The sequence below is a fragment of the Heptranchias perlo genome, chromosome 45, assembly GCF_035084215.1.
Source record: "Heptranchias perlo isolate sHepPer1 chromosome 45, sHepPer1.hap1, whole genome shotgun sequence".
Taxonomy (NCBI): Eukaryota; Metazoa; Chordata; class Chondrichthyes; order Hexanchiformes; family Hexanchidae; genus Heptranchias; species Heptranchias perlo.
Window position 1 is genome coordinate 1,007,008 of NC_090369.1, and position 24,760 is coordinate 1,031,767.

The following is a 24,760-nucleotide window of genomic DNA, read 5'->3' on the forward strand; positions in this document are numbered from 1 at the left end:
CTGGCCCGTGGTGCACCCTGGGATTTGTAGTCTCTCCTTTGTCTCATTTCCCTCCCCCAACCCTGCTCCGTGCCCCCCCCGGGCAGAGAACTACAATTCCCAGCGGGCAGCGCGCCCGCGCCTGCGCAGCGACGGAAAAGGAAGGTTTGATGGCATCTCAGCGCAACCAAGACCTGGGAACCAGGGGTTTAGCATTGCCGTAAAACGCGACTTCATTCTTCCGAAGCCATTTGTGGTTTTTTTTTTAGCAGCACTTTACTTGTAAGTGAAAATACGTAAATGCAAGTCAAAACTTATCGTCGTGAGGGTGGTTTTTAATGCTGGAAACTAAAAAAAAAAAATTGCAATTCATGTAGACCTCCCTCCCCTTTTCCGAGATCGACAGTGGTATAGTCCCAGTCCGCAGCTGTTCAATGGAATCTGGACTGAACCAACCTAATGAAAGGGGGGAGGATGTTGTTTTTTTGTAATAAATGATTGAACTGGTGTGGGACTGTACAAACCAATCGCACAGCCTCAGAACGATGCATTAAGAGTTTTAATTCACGTGCTGCATCGCACTTGTTGCTATAAGGTCTGGGATGGTGTTCTGGGAGTTGAGTCTCTGTCCAGCACCCCCCTCCCCTCCTCCCCTATCTCCAATCTCTCTGCTCCTTGGGATGGGATGAGTTGCTTGCTGAGGCTCCCCTCCTTGCAGCTGTTTGGAGATTGTGGAGAGAGGGAGTGTGGAGTGTGTCAGCCTCTCTCTCTCTCTCTGGGAGATGGTGTAACAATGTCGGGGGATTACTGGGAGATACACTGACAAGCAACCCCCCTCCCCGCCCCCCTTCCCCCACTCACAAACCTCAGGAGCAATAAGGGCTCTCAACCCATGGTCTTTTTACAGGTAACAACCAGGTTATTCCCATGTTTTGTACTAATCTGTTAAAAATTTGCTGGAAATACTCCCATGCTGAGGAATTTTTTCGTCTGTGTGTAGATAGATATATATATATATGTATGTATATGTGTGTGTGTACAAGGCAGCTGTACTTAAAGGCTCTTCATTGTTGACATAGTAGCCCTGACGCTGCAGTGCGCAAGCGCGGAGGGCTCTTAAAGGGGAGGGGCTGGCTTTATATTTTGTTACTTTTTCTTAAAAAAAAGAGTGGCTATTTTACAGCTGTCAGAGTTTGATCTATTTGGAGCTTTTTTTTGGATTAAGTTCAAATGCAGTGTCATTTTTGGAGTTTTTTTCCCCCTAAAACCTCCAGTGCTGGCTTTAAGGGGTTGGGGGATTCTCCCCTGTTTATAAATGCACAATATAATTTACATTTAAAATGCAGCAAATTGATGGGAATGATGTGTGGTGTTTTCTGATCTCTTTCTGTCCCTCCTTCTCCCTCTTTTTTTTCTCTCTCTCTCTCTTTCTCTCCCCCCTCTGTTTGCATTAAATTTTCTTCCGTCAAAGCACTTTGTGAAAGCAGTGCTCCTTTTTATATATTTTTTTAAAAAGGGTTCTCGGTGCTGAATTTGGGAAGAGGTAGGCCTTAGTTCCTGTAACAAGCAGCTTTCTCTTTAAAAGGAAACATTAATCTGCAGGATCAAAGTTTGTGTTGGTGTTCTGAAATCTACTTTTTTTTAAAATTCTAAATTCTTTGGAATTTAAGTTTTAAGATTGCACTGGGTGGTGATAGGATTATTGTCATCTTATTGTGTGGATTTCTTGTTTGAAAGCAAGGCGAGTGGGGAGGAGGAAGAGAGTACTTTATTCAGGGAGACCTTGGGCCTCCTCAGCCAAGTGTAAGGTGCAGCCAAGCTAGCTGGGGATTCAGAGGCTGCTTTAGAATTTGAGTTCTTGATGACTGGTACAATCCGAGGTGTAGCTGGGACTCTGAAATGCATTGCTGTCCCCCCTCCCTCCTTTGCATTGAGCCTTTGTGCATTAGTCTGTGTTTGAAGCTCAACCTGGCCAGTGAATCAACCCTGTGTCCCACCTCTGTGCTGGTACAGTTGTCGGCTTTGCACAGTGTTTGTTCTATCAGTCTTGGTGGAGTGCTGTCCTTTGCTGGTTACATAAGGTAATTTGGGGGGGTGGGGGCGGGAAGGAAAGAGATTGGGTGGGGAAAACACACACACACACACCCCATGAGCACAAGCAGCCAGTGATTTTTCTTTTGTCCTCAGGTGCATTGACACTAAAGGACCTGAAGGATGCTATGAACCCCTTTGTTTAGCCTGTATGACACAGGTGAACGAGAGAAAAAGAGCTGGTGATTGTTTAGGAATGTGGGTGTCACCCTTGGGGGTGGAGGTGGGACCAATCGTAGAATATCCAATTGTAGGGGGGGAGGGAACAATGGCAGCAATTCAGGGCGTATTTTGGAGTTCATTTGGCAGGGGTTGGGTTTAGGTTCTCTAGCATAGGATTCTAGATGTGTGAAGTGAAGGTTTGTGGGTGTGGTATCTTTTGAGGAAGTCTAGGTGGGGTTCAGAATAATTTGAGCTTGATGAGTTTAAACTCAGGCTGGACCAGAACCTGTGAGCCCCACCTGGTCTGTTTCGCGTTTGGTATCCAGCTTACACACATGGAAAAGCTGCTGTTGAAATGTATCGCGGAGCTGGTAACATTTAAAGGATTTGGGACTCCCTGAACTTTGCTTTTGCTGGACTCCTGATCACCTGCGAGGGGAGAAACAGGAGGCATGAGGTAAGAAACTTTGAGAGAGACGCTGAGTCAATTGGGTTGTTCTCATTGTGTCTCGGCAGAAGCATGGGGAGCAGGTTGCTTGTGGCCCCTCCTGGTTGGAGAATATTGTGCATGTTTGTGTGGGATGGGTAATGTGTGATCAAAACGCTGTATTCTCTAGTTATATATAGGGACAGCCATCTGTTGATTTTTTTTTGTTTTAATAAAACGTTTTCTACCTTCTTGCTAACAATTTTTGTACGTGAAATAGAAGGTGCAAGAGCACTGTAATCTCACTCTTTTACACTCCCCGGGTGTTTGTGGTGGAGAAGACAGGGAGGAAACGAATCAGTTGTTAGACATGGATGTGTCATGTTTCAGTCTTTGTGCTGATGACTAATGAAAAGCAGAATGGGCAGCTGTAAACTTTACTGCTTCATGTTGCAACCGCATAGTTTAACGGGCAGCCCCATGGCGTAGAGTAATTGAGTTCCAACCTGCCTGCAATTTTCACACGCAATGAGTTTACGGACTTAGATGTGTCATTGGAGGGAGGCACAGAAGGAGTTTGGACCCTTCCCTTCCCGTCCCATGAAATAGCTCTGAGTTGCACTTTTGTCACAAGATAGATAACCATAGGATGATACAGCACAGAAGGAGGCCGTTCGGCCCATCGTGCCTGTGCCGGTTCTTTGAAAGAGCTATCCAATTAGTCCCTTTCCCCATAGCCCTGCAAATTTCTCCCCTTCAAGTATTTATCCAATTCACTTTTGAAAGTTATTATTGAATCTGCTTCCACCACCCTTTCAGGCAGCGAATTTCAGATCATAACAACTCACTGCATTAAAAAAAAAAAAATTCTCCTCATCTCCCCCTCTGGCTCTTTTGTCAATTCTCTTCAATCTGTGTCCTCTGGTTACCGACCCTCCTGCCACTGGAAACAGTTTAATCTTCTTTACGCTATCAAAACTCTTCATGATTTTGAGCACCTCTATTAAATCTCTCCTTAACTTTCTCTGCTCTAAGGAGAGGAAGGCCATTCAGCACATCTTTGCTCATCCATTCAGAAAGAACCAGCAATTTCCCCCGCCCCCCCACCCAACGGTTAAATGGGTCCACACACCACTACCTGGAAATCTATTTCACATGTTGGTCACCCTTTGTGAAGAAGAATGTGCTGACATCAGTCCTTTTTATAGGTTTAATTTGAAGTAACTGTTCCAGATTTACCTTCTCTACCCTATTTTTATTATTTTAATGTACCTCCTAAGGTGGTCTTTGGTTATGTTGGGGGGGAGGAGAACAGGAAAGCTTAGAAAGGTGGAGGAAAGAAAACAATTCCCCTCTTCATTATCTCTCTGCTCTTCCTGTCGTGACATATGCCGTTTCCCAGCTGGGGGGCAAGGCAAACTGCACCATTCTCAACCCAGCGTCACCTTTGATCAGCGGTGAAAATCATTTCCTGCTTTGCTTCCCAGTGGGGATGTGCTATGATTGCACTCAGTGTTTTCTCATGATGACCTTATAAGAAGTAAATACTTGTGCCTTTCATGTCATCAAAACATCTTCAAACGTTTCAAGCAGTGAATTACCTTTGGAATATAGCGACTATTTAATGACTCAACCAAAGGACGGCACCTCCAGCAATGCACCACTCCCCAGTACTGCACTGGAGCGTCAGCCTAGATTATGTGTTCCAAGTCCCGGAGTGGGCCTTCAAGCCCACAACTAAAGATAAAACTGTTACCAACTCAGCCAACCTGACAACCTATATGTGTACAGGAGGCAATTCTTATGGGAGCTGTATGCCAAATTGAACCGGTGATTCGTGTAGTCTGTCTGGGACTTGGGAGCTACATGTGTGGCTTCTCTATTCTCTGTTGTTGAGAAATCTCAGTGACATGCAGGACGTCAAGGTTGAAAAGAGTAGAAGGGAAAGATGAGGTAACAGTGATTAGCTGAGGCCAAGCTTGGATTTTAAAAGCCTGTAGACTGTAGGAGGTGAGGAGTTCCCCAACAAAAACTAGCATTTATACAGCGCCTTTAACGCAGTAAAACCTCCCAAGGTGTTTAACAGGAGCGTAAATCAGAAAAAAATTGGCACTGAGCCACATTTAGAGATATTAGGACAGGTGACCAAAGCTTGGTCAAAGAGGTAGGTTTTAAGGAGAGAGACGTAGAGGTTTAGGGAGGAAATTCCAAAGCTTAGGGCCTAGGCACGGCCGCCAGTGGTGGAGAGATGGACATCGGGGATGTGCAAGTGTCTAGAATCGGAGGAGCGCAGAGATCTCTGGGGGTTCTAGGGCTGGAGGAGGTTACGGAGATAGGGAGGGGGACAAGGCCGTGGACGGATTTGAACACAAGGATGAGAATTTTAAAATAGAGTACCACAGTATGAGATCCTTCAGGAAAAATGAGTCGGAGCAGGAGCCAATGGGAAGAGAGTTGATTTCAACATAATGTAGATACAGGGATGAGGAAGATAGGACATGCATTTATTGAGCACCTTTCACGACTATAGAATGTTCAAAAGCACCTTGCAGCTAATTAAGTAGTTTTTGAATTTTTAAAAAATTTGTTCATGGGATGTGGACGTCACTGGCAAGGCCAGCATTTATTGCCCATCCCTAATTTCCCCTTGAGAAGGTGGTGGTGAGCCGCCTTCTTGAACCGCTGCAGTCCGTGTGGTGAAGGTTCTCCCACAGTGCTGTTAGGGAGGGAGTTCCAGGATTTTGACCCAGTGACGGTGAAGGAACGGCCGATATATTTCCAAGTCGGGATGGTGTGTGACTTGGAGGGGAACGTGCAGGTGGTGTTGTCTCCATGTGCCTGCTGCCCTTGTCCTTCCAGATGGTGGAGGTGGCGGGTTTGGGAGGTGCTATCGAAGAAGCCTTGGCGAGGTGCTGCAGTGCATCCTGTGGATGGTACTCACTGCAGCCACTGTGCGCCGGTGGTGAAGGGAGTGAATGTTTAGGGTGGTGGATGGGGTGCCTATCAAGCGGGCTGCTTTGTCCTGGATGGTGTCGATTCTTGAGTGTTGTTGGAGCTGCACTCATCCAGGCAAGTGGAGAGTATTCCATCACACTCCTGACTTGTGCCTTATAGATGGTGGAAAGGCTTTGGGGAGTCAGGAGGTGAGTCACTCGCCACAGAATACCCAGCCTCTGACCTGCTTTTGGAGCCACAGTATTTATGTGGCTGGTCCAGTTAAGTTTCTGGTCAATGGTGACCCCCAGGATGTTGATGGTGGGGGATTCGGCGATGGTAATGCCGTTGAATGTTGAGGGGAGGTGGTCATTGCCTGGCAGTTGTCTGGCACGAATGTTACTTGCGGTCACGTTTGTAATGCAGGGAAATCCGGCAGCCAATTTGCGCACAGCAAGGTCCCACAAACAGCAATGAGGTAAAGGAACAGATAATCTGTTTGTGATGTTGGTTGAGGGATAAATGTTGGTCAGAACTCCCCTGTTCTTCCAATAGTGTCATGGGATCTTTTACATCCTGCGAGCAGATGGGGCCTCGGTTTAACATTTCATCGTGCAGAATAGGGTATTGGGAACTTTGGAACATCGGAACCGGAGAAGACCATTCGGCTCTTGAGCCTGTTCTGCCATTCAATTAGATCGTGGCTGACCTACATAGGAACAGGGGTAGGCCATGCAGCCCCTCGTGCCTGCTCCGCCATTTGATAAGATCATGGCTGATCTGTGATCTAACTCCATATACCTGCCTTTGGCCCATATCCCTTAATACCTTTGGTTGCCAAAAAGCTATCCATCTCAGATTTAAATTTAGCAATTGAGCTAGTATCAATTGCCGTTTGCGGAAAAGACTTCCAAACTTCTACCACCCTTTGTGTGTAGAAATGTTTTCTAATCTCACTCCTGAAAGGTCTGGCTCTAATTTTTAGACTGTGCCCCCTACTCCTAGAATCCCCAACCAGCGGAAATAGTTTCTCTCTATCCACCCTATCTGTTCCCCTTAATATCTTATAAACTTCGATCAGATCACCCCTTAACCTTCTAAACTCTGGAGAATACAACCCCAATTTGTGTAATCTCTCCTCGTAACTTAACCCTTGAAGTCCGGGTATCATTCTCGTAAACCTACGCTGCACTCCCTCCGAGGCCAATATGTCCTTCCGAAGGTGCAGTGCCCAGAACTGCTCACAGTACTCCAGGTGCGGTCCAACCAGGGTTTTGTATAGCTGCAGCATAACTTCTGCCCCCTTGTACTCTAGTCCTCTAGATATAAAGGCCAGCATTCCATTAGCCTTATTGATGATTTTCTGTACCTGTTCATGACACTTCAATGATCGATGTACCTGAACCCCTAAGTCCCTTTGGACATCCACTGTTTTTAACTTTTTACCATTTAGAAAGTACCCTGTTCTATCCTTTTTTGATCCAAAGTGGATGACTTCACATTTGTCTACATTGAATTCCATTTGCTACAGTTTTGCCCATTCACCTAATCCATCAATATCGCTTTGTAATTTTATGTTTTCATCTACACTGCTTACAATGCCACCAATCTTTGTGTCATTGGCAAACTTAGATATGAGACTTTCTATGCCTTCATCTAAGTCGTTAATAAATATTGTGAATAATTGAGGCCCCAAGACAGATCCCTGTGGGACTCCACTAGTCACATCCTGCCAATGTGAGTACCTACCCATTATCCCTACTGTCTGTCGCCTTTCGCTCAGCCAACTTCCTAACCAAGTCCGTACTTTTCCCTCAATTCCATGGGCTTCTATCTTAGCTAACAGTCTCTTATGTGGGACCTTATCAAATGCCTTCTGGAAGTCCATATAAATAACATCCATTGACATTCCCCTGTCCACCACTTTAGTCACCTCTTCAAAAAATTCAATCAGGTTTGTCAGGCACGGCCTACCTTTCACAAATCCATGCTGGCTCTCCCTGATTAACTGAAAATTCTCGAGGTGTTCAGTCACCCTATCCTTAATTATAAACTCCAGCATTTTCCCCACAACAGATGTTAGGCTAACTGGTCTATAATTCCCTGGTTTCCCTCTCTCTCCTTTCTTAAAAAGTGGAGTGACATGTGCAATTTTCCAATCTAGAGGGACAGTTCCTGAATCTAGAGAACTTTGAAAGATTATAGTTAGGGCATCTGCAATGTGCTCACCTACTTCCTTTAAAACCCTGGGATGGAAACCATCTGGTCCTGGGGATTTGTCACTCTTTAGTGCTATTATGCATCTTAACTCCATCTACCCGCCTTAGTTCCGTAACCCTCGATATCCTTAACAAAAATCTATCAATCTTCAGTTTTTCAATTTTCAATTGACCCCCCCCAGCCTCAACAGCTTTTTGAGGGATCTCAAACACTCCCCTTTGTGTGAAGAAGTGCTTCCTGACATCACCCCTGAACGGCTTCGCTCTGATTTTAAGGTTATGCCGCCTTGTTCTGGACTCCCCCCACCAGAGGAGATAGGGTAGATAGAGAGAAACTATCAAATCCTTTGACCACCTTAGGAACAAGAGAACAAAGTTCAGGGAGATAGAGGTTTGGGAATGCACAGAACATAGCATAGCTTGTCTGATCTACAGTTACACTGCATGCAGCATAGACGCGCAGTTGGAAAGATTATCTGTAATCACCAGGTATTGTTCTCTGACTATATAGGCGGTACCTTCCATGGAATCCCACACTCACGTGACGAAGGAGAAAGCCTCCGAAAGCTTGTGATTTTCAAATAAAACTGTTGGACTATAACCTGGTGTTGTAAGATTCCTTACATTTGCAGCATAGATGTACAGGAATAGTACTGAAATCAGATAGCAGCTTTTCCACCGAGGGAAGTACTGTATGTATGACTGCCTTCTGTAACGGCATCAGTTGTCCAGACTGCAGTGTGCATTGAGGTGCAAATATGTTCTTTGGAAGTGCAGGTAATCGTGTTCAGTCCCAGTTAATCATGGCTGAGTCATGCTACTTTAAACACTGCATCTATTGTAACAAGTCAATCACATTTTTCTGTTCTTCCTGCCTGTGGCCTAATTGGACCGGTCTTTCTGTTCCTCCAGCCTGTTGCCTAACTGATGGCCATTTACACGTTCTGTTCCCGGTCTCGCATTGTAATTCAGCTCTCGTCCTTGCAACAAAAAGAACTCTCATTTATAAAGCACCTTTAATGTACGAAAAAAAATGTCCCAAGGTGCTTCAGAGGTCAAAAATAGAACTTGAGACAAAGGAGGAGATATTAGAAGGGGTGACCAGAAGCTTGGTCAGAGGTGGGTTTTAAAGAGGGTCTTAAAAGAGGCAAGGGAGGCAGAGGGGCTCAGGGAAGGAATTCCAGAGCGTAGGGCCTTGAAGGCTGAAGGCACGGTCACCAATGTTGGGGAGCTAAGGGAGGGGTGGGTGGAGATGCGCAACAGACCAGAGTCAGAGAAACACAAAGTTCTGGGGGGGTTTGTAGGGTTGGAGCAGATTACAAAGATGGGAAGGGGCGAGGCCATGAAGGGATTTAAACATGAGGATTTTAAATGGGAGGCAGTGGGGGACTGGGAACTAATGTAGATCAGTGAGAGCAGGGGTGATGGGTGAATGGGACTTGGCGTCTGTTAGGATACGGGCAACAGTTTTGGATGAGCTTAAGTTTATGGAGGGTGAAGGATGGGAGGCCAGTCAGGAGAACATTAGAATAGTCGAGTCTGGAAGTGACAAAGACATGCATGAGGGTTTCAGCAGCAGATGGGCTGAGGCAGGGTCAGAGACGGGCGATGTTAAGGAGGTGGTCTTTGTGATGGAGAGGATTATGGGGTCAGCAGTTTAACTTGGGATCAAAATAGGATGTCAAGGCTGCAAAAGTCTGGTTCAACCTAAGATAGTGGCTGGGGAGCAGGAGGTTGGCCTCACAACAAGTGGATTTTAATGTAGCAAAATTAGCCCTCTACCGTTTCTTTTATCAAGTTTTTTAGTTTACCCGCCTTAGCGACTCTGACAGACTTACTCCGAGGCTGCTACCGGCTGCATTTGACCCGTGTCTAGCACAACCTGAGACATTTTAACTCAACGCCTTAAGTTGGTCCCACTGCTGTTGCCCCCACTGACCGATTTGTATATGCCAGTACTGCATCCTAGTGTTATGTAGCTCTAAATGCTCTCTTCAGACGATCCCAGGTTTTGAAGACAGAATCTAGATTTTGTACAGCTTGGTCTTTTCCACAGCTCAGGTGGAATTTTCATATTGTGTCCATGTGCCTACATACCCCTCCCAAAGCCAGGAGCCAATTGATGTGCTCCTATAGTCAGAAATGGGGGAAATTATAATGGGGAACAAAGAAATGGCAGAACAATTAAACACATATTTTGGTTCTGTCTTCACAAAGGAGGACACAAATAACCTGCCAGAAATGCTGGGGAACCAAGGGTCTAGTGAGAGGGAGGAACTGAAGGAAATCAGTATTGGTTTTAAAAAAAAATAGTGCCAGGGAAATTAATGGGGCTAAAGGCTGACAAATCCCCAGGGCCTGATAATCTACATCCCAGAGTACTAAAGGAAGTGGCCCTGGAAATAGTGGATGCATTGGTGATCATCTTCCAAAATTCCATAGACTCTGGAACAGTTCCTACAGATTGGAGGGTGGCAAATGTAAGCCCACTATTTAAAAAAGGAGGGAGAGAAAAAACAGGGAATTACAGACCAGTTAGCCTAACATCAGTAGTGGGGGAAATGCTATTATAAAAGATATGATAACAGAACACTTGGAGGGCATTAACGGGATTGGACAAAGTCAGCATAGGTTTATGAAAGGGAAATCATGCTTAACAAATCTACTGGAGTTTTTTGAGGCTGCAACTAGTGGAATAGATAGGGGAGAACCAGTGGATGTGATGTATTTGGATTTTCAGAAAGCTTTTGATAAGGTCCCACACAAGAGGTTAGTGTGCAAAATTAAAACACATGGGATTGGGGGGAATATACTGGCATGGATTGAGAATTGGTTGACAGACAGGAAACAGAGAGTAGGAATAAACGGATCTTTTTCCAGGTGGCAGGCAGGGATCAGTGTTTGGGCCCCAGCTATTCACAATATATATCAATGATTTGGATGAGGGAACTAAATGTAACATTTCCAAGTTTGCAGACGGCACAAAGCTGGGGTGGAATGTGAGCTGTGAGGAGGATGCAAAGAGGCTCCAATGTGATTTAGACAAGTTGGGTGAGTGGGCAAGAATGTGGCAGATGCAGTATAATGTGGATAAATGTGAGGTTATCCACTTTGGTTGTAAAAACAGAAAGGCAGATTATTATCTGAATGGTGATAGATTGGAAAAGGGGAGGTGCAACGAGACCTGGGTGTCCTTGTACACCAGTCGTTGAAAGCGAGCATTCAGCTGCAGCAAGCAGTTAGGAAGGCGAATGGTATGTTGGCCTTCGTTGCAAGAGGATTTGAGTACAGGAGCAGAGATGTCTTACTGCAGTTATACAGGGCCTTGGTGAGACCACATCTGGAGTATTGTGTGCAGTTTTGGTCTCTTTATCTGAGGAAGGATGTCCTTGCCATGGAGGGAGTGCAACGAAGGTTTACCAGACTGATTCCTGGGATGGCAGGACTGACGTATGAGGAGAGATTGGGTCGACTAGGCCTATATTCACTAGAGTTTAGAAGAATGAGAGGTGATCTCATCGAAACATATAAAATTCTAACAGGACTAGACAGACTAGATGCAGGAAGGATGTTCCCGATGGCTGGGGAGTCCAGAACCAGGGGTCACAGTCTCAGGATACGGAGGATGCCATTTAGAACCGAGATGAGGAGAAATTTCTTCACTGAGGGTGGTGAACCTGTGGAATTCTGTACCACAGAAGGCAGTGGAGGCCAAGTCATTAGATGTATTCAAGAAGGAAATCGATATATTTCTTAATGCTAAAGGGATCAAGGGATATGGGGCAAAAGCGGGAACAGGGTACTGAGTTAGACGATCAGCCATGATCATTTTGAATGCCGGAGCAGGCCCGAAGGGCCGAATGGCCTACTCTTGTTCCTATTTTCTATGTTTCTATAGCTAACTCATTGCTATTTCTGAGATATTGCTGGCATAGAATAGCTGCTGTGTTTTCCTACATCACAGCAGTCACTGCACTTCAAAGTAATTTACTGGTGGCTAATAGAGGACAGCAGGAGAGCTCTGGGCTAATCTCCTAACAGTGCTACGGGAATCTTCCTACGGCCACTTGAACAGGCAGATGGGGACCTCTGGTTAATCTCTAATCTGAAGGATGACATCCTTAATGGTGCAGCACTCCATAAATAACGTACTGTGGAGGCTTAGCCTCGATTACACCTTTGAGTCTTGGAGCGCGGACTTGAACCCAGAGCTGAGAGTGCTACCAACTGATATGTAACTTGGCTCTCTGTTCATTGCAGCGATAGTGATCAAACATTAAATGTGCTGCCTTGCGTATAACTGTAGAAAAGCTGTACTTGATAACACTGCTGGGAGTGAGGCAGCAGTCTATATGTTTGGGCAGGGAGTAGGAGTGCCCTGCTACGCTGCCAGAATGTAGTGAACAGTACCTGACACTATACAGAGGGTCCGTTGTTCTTATCAAGACAGCAGCAGTTCATCATTGCATTATAGGAAGTGTGTAATTTGGAAAGGCAAAGCAGGGGTTGGGACTCTGAAATAATGGCATGAGATGCGGAGGCACATCAACGCATGGTTTGGGAAAAGACAACTGAGCATTTGGGATCTGAACAATGGGCTCACTGGGACAGGTAACGAGAAGAATTGTTCACTTTAGTGAGGTAGTGACGGATGCCCATGAAACTACCCAGGAGACAGAGAGACAGTATTAGAATTTCCAGGTCGTTTCTGCTCCTGGAACAGCTGGGAAGTGAAACCTTGATCACTGCCGATCACAAACTTCTCAGCGAGGCAAGCTATTCAACAGCAGGAGGGAGGACATCACGTGCTTGTCTGATCCTGATATCTGCATGCGTACACTTTCCAGCAGACGTGGCTGAATAGGATCAGGAAGGGGTCCCCTGGTTCATTTCCTATCCCCAGCCCGGGGGCAGCCGTAGTGCCCCTACCCCCCTGCCCTGGCTGAGAACAGCTAATTCAGTACACACTGGGGATGGAACCTGGAATCTGTGTGAGCCCTGACAGCACCTCTTTATTCAGATCCTGCAAACACTTGTGCACGTAAACCCCTCGCCACCAGTTTCATGCCATTTGCATTTGCTGTTTACATCAAAATAGAATGAAATTAAAATTTTCTCGCTGTTGCAATTTGGGCTATTCTGAGCCCAGGAGGCGTCCTGATACTTCCTGTGTATTTATAAGTTGGGGATTGTTCATAAACAACGCATGCTTTTTTTGGATCAAGTGGGCTCGACTGGATCGAATGGCCTTTCCTGTTCTGCAGTTACCTTTTTTAAAAAGTTGTTGATTAATCTGAATTGGCAGTGGAGCTTCAATCAGCTGTGTCAGTAGGGGGTGGTGGTGTGGGGTGTTGGTTGTAACTGAGCTTATTTAGCATATCGGTACACCAGGTTGGAATTTTGAATCCCTGCTGCCAGCATGACTCTTTGCTCACCGTGACCTCTGTGCTCTCCGCAGACATGGCCCAAGTTTGGAAGGACAGGATCTAAAATTGTACGGCTGGGTGTTTATTAAGTGGACACAGTATGAACATTTCGCATCCCCACTGTTACAGAACTGTTGTCTACCACTGGTGCCTGGGCAGTGATTTGTGAATCCTGCATAGGTAGTGACAACAGGAGCAAGTGCAGGAATTGTAGCTTCTTATACGAGGAGCTCGACATTGAGATTGCAATGAGGGGCTCAGCATGAAGTATGAGGGGAGAATGACAATATTATACCATTCAAATTGACTTATTCATCCTCCCTTCACTGCAGGCGGTCACCCCTTATTACTCAATTATGTGCATCCAAAGACAGGTCTTAGCGGCTTTATCACAAGGCGCTATAGCTTTGACCCTTCCGCTGCATTTTGTGTTCACCTGCTTATCGTTTGTTTTGCCAATCTTCTCTCCCCGGCTTCCCTGAAGGTCTCGCTGGGGTCCGGGTTTCCAGGGGTGTTCGCTCCCCCTCCGGCATCTCACCCAAGTGGCAACTCTTGATGTGTGAGCCTGAGCAGTGAGGGTTGGCCAGCTATTTGAGTGGGGGTGGGGGTGGGGGAGGGGGATGCGGGGTGGAGGAAGAGAATTGGTGACTCATCAAGCCAAGCCTGACCCTGCCCGCACCTAACACCCACACGAAACAGCACAGTGCCCGGGAGCAGGCACCCTGGCTGTTTACCCCCTGCCCAGGGTCGGGGTTCGGCTGTGAGGCATCCATTGTAAAAGCAAATTGTTTCTCTCCCTTCGCCATCACTTACTTACGTACCCACTAGCTATAACCTGTGACTGACTGACTGACTGCCTTCACTGCAAATGGCAGTGCGACAGTACATTGCTAAATGCTTGGGATGCTTAAAGAAGGAAAGATCAGCGTTTAAGCACAGAGGGGGAGAAAAACAGCCGCACAAAGGTGAGTCAGGGGCAATCACACATTTCTAGCTGTAAATTATTGCTCTTACTGAACGCTCTCCACAAAATGCACAGGGGTAAGCAGAATCCGAAAGGTGGTGTACTGGAGGATAAGCTACCTACCTAAGCAGTAATTAAAGATTGAATCATAGAATTCAGAAATTTCAAAGTTAGCAACAATTTGGCAGATTCTACTTTAGACAATTTTACTTATTAATTATTTTGGGGGAAATGTTGTATTCATCAAAGAGAAGGATATCCTTTCTGGGGAATGGGCTGTTTTTTGTCCTTATCAAAGGTCGGGGTGCCTTTCTCCATCTCAAATGGTTAAAATTTCACAACTTTGATGAACTTTTTATTCTTCATTTTGTCTTTCTGTCCCTCAACCTAGAAGCTTGTCAGTTCCCTGCAAATGTCTGTAACCAACCATCAGGACAGCTACATCTTGGGTTAGATATAGAGTAAAGCTCCCTGTACACTGTCCCATCAAACACTCCCAGGGCAGGTACAGCACGGGTTAGATACAGAGTAAAGCTCCCCCTACACTGTCCCATCAAACACTCCCAGGGCAGGTACAGCATGGGTTAGATACAGAGTAAAGCTCCCTCTACACTGTCCCATCAAACACTCCCAGGGCAGGTACAGCATGGGTTAGATACAGAGTAAAGCTCCCTCTACACTGTCCCATCAAACACTCCCAGGGCAGGTACAGCACGGGTTAGATACAGAGTAAAGCTCCCTCTACACTGTCCCATCAAACACTCCCAGGGCAGGTACAGCACGGGTTAGATACAGAGTAAAGCTCCTTCTACACTGTCCCATCAAACACTCCCAGCGCAGATACAGAGTAAAGCTCCCTCTACACTGTCCCATCAAACACTCCCAGGGCAGGTACAGCACGGGTTAGATACAGAGTAAAGCTCCCTCTACATTTTCCCATTTGAAAAAGAAAAATTTAAAAGGCTATGGGGAAAGGGCAGATGGAATGGGACTAAGGGTTTAGCTCTTTGAGAGCAGGAATAAGTGCAAGGAGCCACATTGCCTCCTCCTGTGCTGTAAAATGGACTGATTTTTGCATTGTTCCATCAAACTCTCCCAGGTCAAATAGCAGGAGTGTGTGGGAATGCAAAGAAGGGAGCATTCAATGGATTATGGAAGGTCAAACTCCTGTACACAGGCAGTTACCAGGGAACAATATATGGTCAGCTTATCATGTTACTGGCATGCAGCCTTTTATCTAGTGGCAATGCCAGAAGCCAAATGATTGCGTCCTGGGCAGAGAGCTGCATGTGGCGGACAGAGGCAGTTCAGGCACAGAGAAATGACGAGAAAAGAACCTAGGTGGAACAGTAAAGTGAAACTCCCAAAACCAGGCGTCACTTTCAGTTTAATTTATACAACTTCGCAGGGACTGACTGCTTGTGAACCTAGTCAGGCCAGAACATGTGACCATTGCTCATGAAATTAGATTAATCACACGCTTCACAAGCAACGTGGATTGGAAAGGGTGGCGTAGGATGTTAGAATATGACTTCAGGTTTGTTCCCCATTCGCTGTTACTTATCTCCGCGGTCCCGCTACACAGCCTGTCAGAAGCCTCCCCACAGAAGGGACGGGGATAGAAATGTTCTATCCTAGACAGCAATAACAACGTGCATTTGTACAGTTCCTTTAACGTAGTGAAACATCCCAAGGTGCTTCACAGGAGCGATTATCAAACAAAGATTGACACCGAGCCATATAAGATATTAGGACAGGTGACCAAAAGCTTGGTCTGAGAGATAGGTTTTAAGGAGGGTCTTAAAGGAGGAAAGAGAGGCGGAGAGGTTTAGGGAGGGAATTCCAGAGCTTAAGGCCTAGACAGCTGAAGTCACAGCCGCCAGTGGTGGAGCAATTTAAAATAGTGTTGGAAGGTTATCCAAACACACAGGGCATCACTGCCGAGCCTGGTTCTGCCCTCGCCCATTATCCATATTTGCATTTTCTGGAAAGCAATTAGGAGTGAAAACGTTGGCTTTTCTTCCCCTCCCACCCCCAACTCCAGGGCACAGAGGCCAATTCTAACACCCTAATTGCTGTGCCAGCTGTGATTAGCTGTAATCACAGATTGGGATCTAACCTGTAACTAGGTATTGTACTATTTGGTCCATTACCCATTGAGCTATTTAAAGGGAACTTACCACAGCCCATCCTCAAGAAACTCTGCTGCCCTGTATCCCAACTCGCACCAAGTCCCGTTCACCCATCACCCACTGTGCTTGCTGACCTACACTGGCTCCCGGTCCAGCAACGCCTCCATTTTAAAATTCTCATCCTGGTGTTCAAATCCCTCCTCGGCCCTCGACCCTTCCCTATCTCTGTAACGTCCTCCAGCCCCTACAACCCTCAGATCTCTGCGCTTCTCCAATTCTGGCCTCTTGCGCATCTCCCAATTTCCATCTCTCCACCATTGGTGGTGGTGCTTTCAGCATCCTCGGCCCTCAGCTCCGGAATTTCCTCCCATAACCTCTCCGCCTCTCCCTCCTCATTTTAAGACGCTCCTTAAAACCTACCCCTTTGACCAAGCTGTCCTAATATCTCATGTGGCTCGGTGTCAATCTTTGTTGATAATCGCTCCTGTGAAGTGCCTTGGGATGTTTTACCACGTTAAAGGTGCTATATAAATGTAAGTTGTTGTTGTTGTGCCATCAAATGGTGGTACATAGTCACAGTCTTGATAGAGGGCAGTGCTTTAGAGGAAGATGGTATAACAGGAGTGTAGTAATGTACTGGGTGCTCAGTGACCCAACATAGCATTCCAGCACACTGGCGGATGAAGTGGCAGGGCATTGGATTGAACCATGTGGAACAGGGAAGCTCCAGGTCTGTGCTGAGTCGGCAGCTTTCGGATGGAGCTGCAGTCGGTGCACTACAATTGGACTCGGCATCTCCTGGGTTGGGTAAGGCAAAATGGCCAGGGTTGCTACTTCTGCTGAAAGTGCCTACGTCGACAGGCTGGAGCTTGGCTCTGATGCATGAGGTCAAGTAGTTTAAAATTAAGGGTGATGGGGGCTGACACTGATACCCTCCGATCTATCCGGTTTGAATTATGTAGCAGCTTGGATGTTTTAGAGTGCCTCTTTAAAGCAGCTTCCTGATCAATTTTCTGCCTGGCTAAGGATTGCTGTATGGAACACGGTCCATTAGATAATGTTTGCATGTGGTTGATAATGCAGTTTGAAATAAAATCATTTAGCACACTACAGCATCTAACAATCAACTCCAAAGTAGTTCCATTTGGCAAAATATCCTTTTTTTTATGGTGCAATTCTGGTATAGGGTGTGTTTGTTCCTGTATTATGTGCCTTATAAACCTTTTATAAATCACTGGATAAGCCCCAGCTGGAGTAATGTGTTCAATTCTGGGCACCATACTTTAGGAAGGATGTCGAGGCCTTGGAGAGGGTGCAGAAGAGATTTACTAGGATGATTCCAGGGATGAGGGACTTTAGTGACATGGAGACACTGGAGAAGCTGGAGTTGTTCTCCTTAGAGCAGAGAAGGTTAAGGGGAGATTTAATAGAGGTGCTCAAAATCATGAGGGGTTTTGATAGAGTAAATAAGGAGAAACTGTTTCCAATCGCAGAAGGGTCAGTAACCAGAGGACACAGAGTTCAGGTGATTGGCAAAAGAACCAGAGGGGGAGATGAGGGGGAAAAAAAATTTATGCAGTGAGTTGTTGTGATCTGGAATGCACGAACTGAAAGGGTGGTGGAAATATTAATTTTCAAAAGGGAATTGGGAAAAAATTCACAGGGCTATTGGGAAAGAGCAGGGGAGTGGGACTAATTAGATAGCTCTAATAAAGAGCTGGCACAGACACGATGGGCCAAATGGCCGCCTCCTGTGCTGTATCATGCTATGATTCCATGCAGTGCAATTAAACACTGGTCCAAACAATGTGGTACAGTGGTATTTCAGTTCAAGTTCCATCATTTGAAGCTCTTCACCCAGTGTGATGCATGTCCAATGGTGTCAAAAGAAAACCCCACAGAATAATCTCATCTGGCAGTGTTGCTCGCAAGTTTATTATCCAGGGTCCCAGTCCCAATCCCAATCCCAACTAATCTCTTGCTCAAGTACTGCTCTCCAGATGCCGAACACAAAGTGATGGGATGCAGGTTTGCACTTGTGATTTCCTCCCATGCACTGAGCTCCTGACTTCAATAATGTCACTGTGAGTGGTTAGCAGGTGGATCCCAGGCATTTCCCCACAGGAAGAGGGGAGAGAATTACAGGCCCTAAATTCTATTAAATAGTTTAAACGTCCACCACCAGCACATCTACAGGATGCACAGCAGCAACTCGTCAAGGCTTCTTCAGCAGCACCTCCTAAACACATGACCTCCACCGCCTAGAAGGACAAAGGCAGCGGGTGTGTGAGAACACCATCACCTCCAAGTTCCTCTCCGAGTCTCTCTCGCACCATCTTGACTTGGACATATTCTGGCCGTTCCTTCATCGTCGCTGGGTCAAAATCCTGGAACTCCCTCCCTTAACAGCACTGTGGGAGAACCTTCACCACACGGACTGCAGCGGTTCAAGAAGGCGGCTCACCACCACCTTCTCAAGGGGTAACTAGGGATGGGTAATAAATGCCAGCTTTGCCAGCGATGCCCATGTCCCGAGAATGAATTTTAAAAAAAAGTTGTATTTTAATGGGGCCTTTTCACTTACTCTATAGAAGCTGGGATAATCCTGCCTTCTAATAGCATTCCCCTACTGCCTTTTTACGGAGAGGAAACAGCACTGAATCCCAGCTTGGTTAACATTCCACAGCCAGACAGGGCCTCAGTGAAGGAGGCCCAGAGCTACAGAGAGTGGCAGATTTACTCAGGGCCACAGGCCATTACTTTACGCACCACTGTTAATCGGAATAACACAGGCAATGTGTCTGAGATCTAATACATTTCAGATTATGTGTTATCCTATGCAGAATCTTTATTGCTGTTGTGCAATGTTGTGTACGCTCTGCTCCGACGCCGATGTTATCTTTTATTACCCCCTTTTAACCTGTGCCTTACAGATCAAATTTCATGTTCCTTGAAACAGCTTGCGTAAGTAATTGAGCTCGAATTGGCGTTAATGCATTTTATAATAGGTGGGGGGGGGGGTGGAGGAGGTCGAACTTGCATGGTTCAAGTGGAATGTAATTTCAGTGCTTTTTCTGGCATTAGTGCAATTAATTCAACTGAAAGTTTGGCGCTGGCATTGATACACAGCAAATAAGTGGGTGAGAAGGGGGGTGGGTGTGAGAGAGAGGATGAATACTGGGGGTGTGATGGCTGACACGATGCATTTGGGAAAGAAGCACTAGACCATCTTAAAAAGGAAAAGAAACTGCAGGAAAACATTTCTGCAAACACGCAGCAGCTCCCCATCAGCATTTAACTAGGACAAAGGCCAGTTAATTCTTCAGGGATGCAGTCTCTTCATCCGAACTGGCATTCTGACCACACCTGAAATGTCAACCTGTCTTGTCACTTTTTTTCCGGATGTACCAGTTGTATATTTACAGTATTTTGTGTTCTTTTAGTGTACTCCTTTATCGTAGTCCAGCTCAACAAAAGATAAACACTGATCAAAAAAAACCCCAAGCACTGGAACATGTCTGAAATATGGCATTGGCGTGCGTTCACCGAATGGTTCATTAATAGTGACCGGGGCCTTTATACGTGGTGGTCCTGCACCATCCACCTCTTGGGGTGCAGGGGGACAATAAGCTATTAGAAAATATTAACTTGGAGCGATTGACTTTTAAACACGAGGGAAAACTCCATTGCCTTTCCTCCCTCGTCCAGCTGGATGGGACTGCGCTCGCCTGGTTCCATTCCTATCTATCTTGTCCTGGCCAGAGAATCACCTGCAATGGCATCTCTTCCCTCTCCTGCACCATTACCTCTGGAATCCCCCGAGGATCTATCCTTGACCCCCCTCCGATTTCTCATCTACATGCTGCCCCTCGGCGACGTCATCCAGAAACACGACGTCAAGTTCCGCATGTGCGCTGATGACGCCCAGCTCTACCTCACCACCACCACCTCTCTCGACCCCTTTACTGATTTGTCACGCTGCTTGTCCGACATCCAATAATGGATGAGCAGAAATTTCCTCCAACTAAAATATTGGGAAGCCTGAAGCCATTAAATGCAAGTTGTTGTTGAAGTCAGTCGATCCAGTCTGGGAACGCGTGCGAAACCCTTGAGATCCAGGAAGCCGTGGCCCTTTTATTTGTGGAGCTGAACGATCTGATTTGGTAAAGAAGGCTCTTGTGGAGAGCTGGGCAATACCTCCTTATCATTTTGTGTGTGTGTCTGTCTATCTAACATTAGTGTGCATGTTTGTGTTGAATCCTGTTGGCCGTCATTAATACCGTATATGATTTAATAAGGGATGGTGGGCGTCTTCTTCCCTTCAGACTGTTCTTTCTGGCTCCTCTGATTGCTGTAGTGGACCTCGATGAGGATTCGGGGAAGGAGATAGAAATGCTTGGAAATGGAACATGTGTGGATGTTGGATGAGGATTGGATTTGATTGGGCTATTAATTCCCCACTCTCCACCCCTTCTGCACCAGCCGAATATTTTGCCAGAACACTCGAAGCTCGCGCATGGCAAAATGACCACTCGAGCAAGTTACCGGAGGGCGGCTGGTCCCTGGAAACGGAGCCCAGCATGAGTCAGCACCTTCAGGGTGGGAGGAAGCTGACTGGTTCAAATAAAGGAGGGGAAAAACACATTTCTAATACCGTCAAAATCTCGGACCTGCTTGTAATTTAAAATTCTCATCCTGGTGTTCAAATCCGTCCATGGCCTCGCCCTCCTCCCTATCTCTGTAACCTCCGACAGCCCCCGAGATCTCTGCGCTCCTCCAATTCTGGCCTTGTGTGCACCCCTGCTCCCTTCGCCCTACCATCGGCGGCCGTGCCTTCAGCTGCCTAGGCCCTAAGCTCTGGAATTCCCTCCCTCTCCTTCAAGACCCTCTCTAAAACCTACCTCTTTGACCAAACTTTTGGTCACCTGTCCTTACGTCTCCTTCTTTGGCTCAGTGTCAATCTTTGTTTGTTAACGCTCCTGTGAAGCGCCTTGGGACGTTTTACTACGTTAAAGGGGCTGTATAAACAAATGCAAGTTGTTTTTGTTGCTTCCTGTTAACTTTCCCCATTATAACTTTCTACGTACAGTTTGAAATTCCACACTCCCACCATTGGAAGCACTGCAGACCACGAGCAGTTTGTTCGGGCAGTTTCTGTTATAAACACGGACACGGGAATTTAGAAAGGAAATCTAAAAATAAGGGTGGAATGGATGACTTCATAAGGGGAACTGAATTATGTCTGCATGTCCAAGTTCAATTATCCCCTGCCCTCTAACCCTGCTTCACCTGAAGGCTACGCTTGATCTCGAGTCCACCTTGTGCAATGCCATAGAAAAAAATCAGTAAAATTTGGATGCTGAAAATATTGCGCACCGTTCAACCTTTCCCCCTCAGTGATTCATTAAGTGGCTTGTATTTCACTGACGCCCACCTATTTATCCTATCACTGATGATTAGTGAAAAATATATTTCTGCCACTATGGTGTCAAAAAAAAAAGTGCTATCACCAACCGTGTGCTGTGTGAGCTGAAGGTAAGGGGAAGCTAGATAAGTACATGAGGGAGAAAGGAATAAAAGAATATGTTGATAGGGTGAGATGAAATAAGGCCGGAGGAGGCTCATGTGGAGCATAAACACCGACGTGGACCTGTTGGGCCGAATGGCCTGTTTCTGTGCTGTAAATTCTATGTAATGTGATTCTTTGCATATAGAACCATACAATGCCATGTCTCTCGGCATCTCATAACCACTTCTTGAATTGTACCTCGTCTCCCTTGCCATTCTCAACCTTTGGGTTCTATGTCACCAGTCTCTTCACTGTCAGCTTGGCTCAGTTGGTGGCACTGTCACTTAGAGTCATAGTTATACAGCACGGATAGAGGCCCTTCGGCCCATCGTGTCCGCGCCGGCCATCAAGCCCTGTCTACTCGAATCCCATATTCCAGCATTTGGTCCGTAGCCTTGTATGCTATGGCATTTCAAGTGCTCATCCAAATGCTTCTTGAATGTTGTGAGGGTTCCTGCCTCCACAACCCTTTCAGGCAGTGAGTTCCAGACTCCAACCACCCTCTGGGTGAAAAAGTTCTTTCTCAAATCCCCTCTAAACCTCCCGCCTTTTACCTTGAATCTATGTCCCCTTGTTATAGAACCCTCAACGAAGGGAAAAAGCTCCTTAGTATCCATCCTATCTGCGCCCCTCATAACTTCTGGGTAAGAAGGATGTGGATCCATGGCCCCAGTCCAGGGCTTCATAATCTTAAGTTGGCACTCCAACACAGCGCTGTGGGAGTACTACACCATTAGAGCTGCTAACGCTTCAAAGCAGCGGTCCCGGTATTTCAGGTGCGTGCTAAAGAGCCGATACGACTTCAAGGAGTGGGAGTTCTCAAACATTCCTCCCTGAACCAGTGCCACCAAAGAAGAACGGCTGGCTGGCTGTCTCATTGCTGTTTAAGGGATGTTGCCGTGTACAAATTGGCAGCCGCATTTGCCCACTTAGCATTCATTGCATTTCAAAGGAATTTATTAAATGTGAAGCACTTTGAAATGTTTCAGTTGCGATAAGGATCTAAACTGTATTAGCAAAATTTTATCCTTTGGGCCTATCTAGTGTATTAGTACCAATACGGTATTTGACGAGTGATGGTCGTCTTCACTTCAAATTGGTCTCTGCTCTAACCGCACAAGTGACAGACCTGGACCCACCAGTACTGTACCCCAGCGTTATACAGTGACAGACCTGTACCCCAGTGTTATACGATGACAGACCTGGACCCACCAGTACTGTACCCCAGTGTTATACGATGACAGACCTGGACCCACCAGTACTGTACCCCAGCGTTATACGATGACAGACCTGGACCCACCAGTACTGTACCCCAGCGTTATACAGTGACAGACCTGGACCCACCAGCACTGTACCCCAGTGTTATACAGTGACAGACCTGTACCCCAGTGTTATACGATGACAGACCTGGACCCACCAGTACTGTACCCCAGTGTTATACAGTGACAGACCTGGACCCACCAGCACTGTACCCCAGTGTTATACAGTGACAGACCTGTACCCCAGTGTTATACGATGACAGACCTGGACCCACCAGTACTGTACCCCAGCGTTATACAGTGACAGACCTGGACCCACCAGCACTGTACCCCAGTGTTATACAGTGACGGACCTGGACCCCAGTGTTATACAGTGACGGACCTGGACCCCAGTGTTATACAGTGACGGACCTGGACCCCAGTGTTATACAGTGACGGACCTGGACCCCAGTGTTATACAGTGACGGACCTGGACCCCAGTGTTATACAGTGACGGACCTGGACCCCAGTGTTATACAGTGACGGACCTGGACCCCAGTGTTATACAGTGACGGACCTGGACCCCAGTGTTATACAGTGACGGACCTGGACCCCAGTGTTATACAGTGACGGACCTGGACCCCAGTGTTATACAGTGACGGACCTGGACCCCAGTGTTATACAGTGACGGACCTGGACCCCAGTGTTATACAGTGACGGACCTGGACCCCAGTGTTATACAGTGACGGACCTGGACCCCAGTGTTATACAGTGACGGACCTGGACCCCAGTGTTATACAGTGACGGACCTGGACCCCAGTGTTATACAGTGACGGACCTGGACCCCAGTGTTATACAGTGACGGACCTGGACCCCAGTGTTATACAGTGACGGACCTGGACCCCAGTGTTATACAGTGACGGACCTGGACCCCAGTGTTATACAGTGACGGACCTGGACCCCAGTGTTATACAGTGACGGACCTGGACCCCAGTGTTATACAGTGACGGACCTGGACCCCAGTGTTATACAGTGACGGACCTGGACCCCAGTGTTATACAGTGACGGACCTGGACCCCAGTGTTATACAGTGACGGACCTGGACCCCAGTGTTATACAGTGACGGACCTGGACCCCAGTGTTATACAGTGACGGACCTGGACCCCAGTGTTATACAGTGACGGACCTGGACCCCAGTGTTATACAGTGACGGACCTGGACCCCAGTGTTATACAGTGACGGACCTGGACCCCAGTGTTATACAGTGACGGACCTGGACCCCAGTGTTATACAGTGACGGACCTGGACCCCAGTGTTATACAGTGACGGACCTGGACCCCAGTGTTATACAGTGACGGACCTGGACCCCAGTGTTATACAGTGACGGACCTGGACCCCAGTGTTATACAGTGACGGACCTGGACCCCAGTGTTATACAGTGACGGACCTGGACCCCAGTGTTATACAGTGACGGACCTGGACCCCAGTGTTATACAGTGACGGACCTGGACCCCAGTGTTATACAGTGACGGACCTGGACCCCAGTGTTATACAGTGACGGACCTGGACCCCAGTGTTATACAGTGACGGACCTGGACCCCAGTGTTATACAGTGACGG

The 24,760-nt window shown here is 46.8% G+C and overlaps 1 protein-coding gene across 7 annotated transcripts in view; it reads left to right on the plus strand.

The window, feature by feature from the left end:
* Nucleotides 1-642: 642 nt before the first annotated feature.
* The window catches only part of LOC137306776 (cyclin-dependent kinase 17-like), an 84,446-nt gene continuing 60,328 nt past the window's right edge, over nucleotides 643-24,760 (plus strand). For 5 of the 7 annotated variants that reach the window (XM_067976146.1, XM_067976145.1, XM_067976149.1 and 2 more), the window contains exon 1: nucleotides 644-886. In XM_067976146.1, coding sequence (XP_067832247.1) covers nucleotides 872-886 — 15 coding nt within the window. In that variant the 5' untranslated portion in view covers nucleotides 644-871. Of the gene's footprint in view, nucleotides 887-24,760 lie in introns of all 7 variants that reach the window. The other 2 variants (XM_067976148.1, XM_067976151.1) reach the window with 1 other exon arrangement.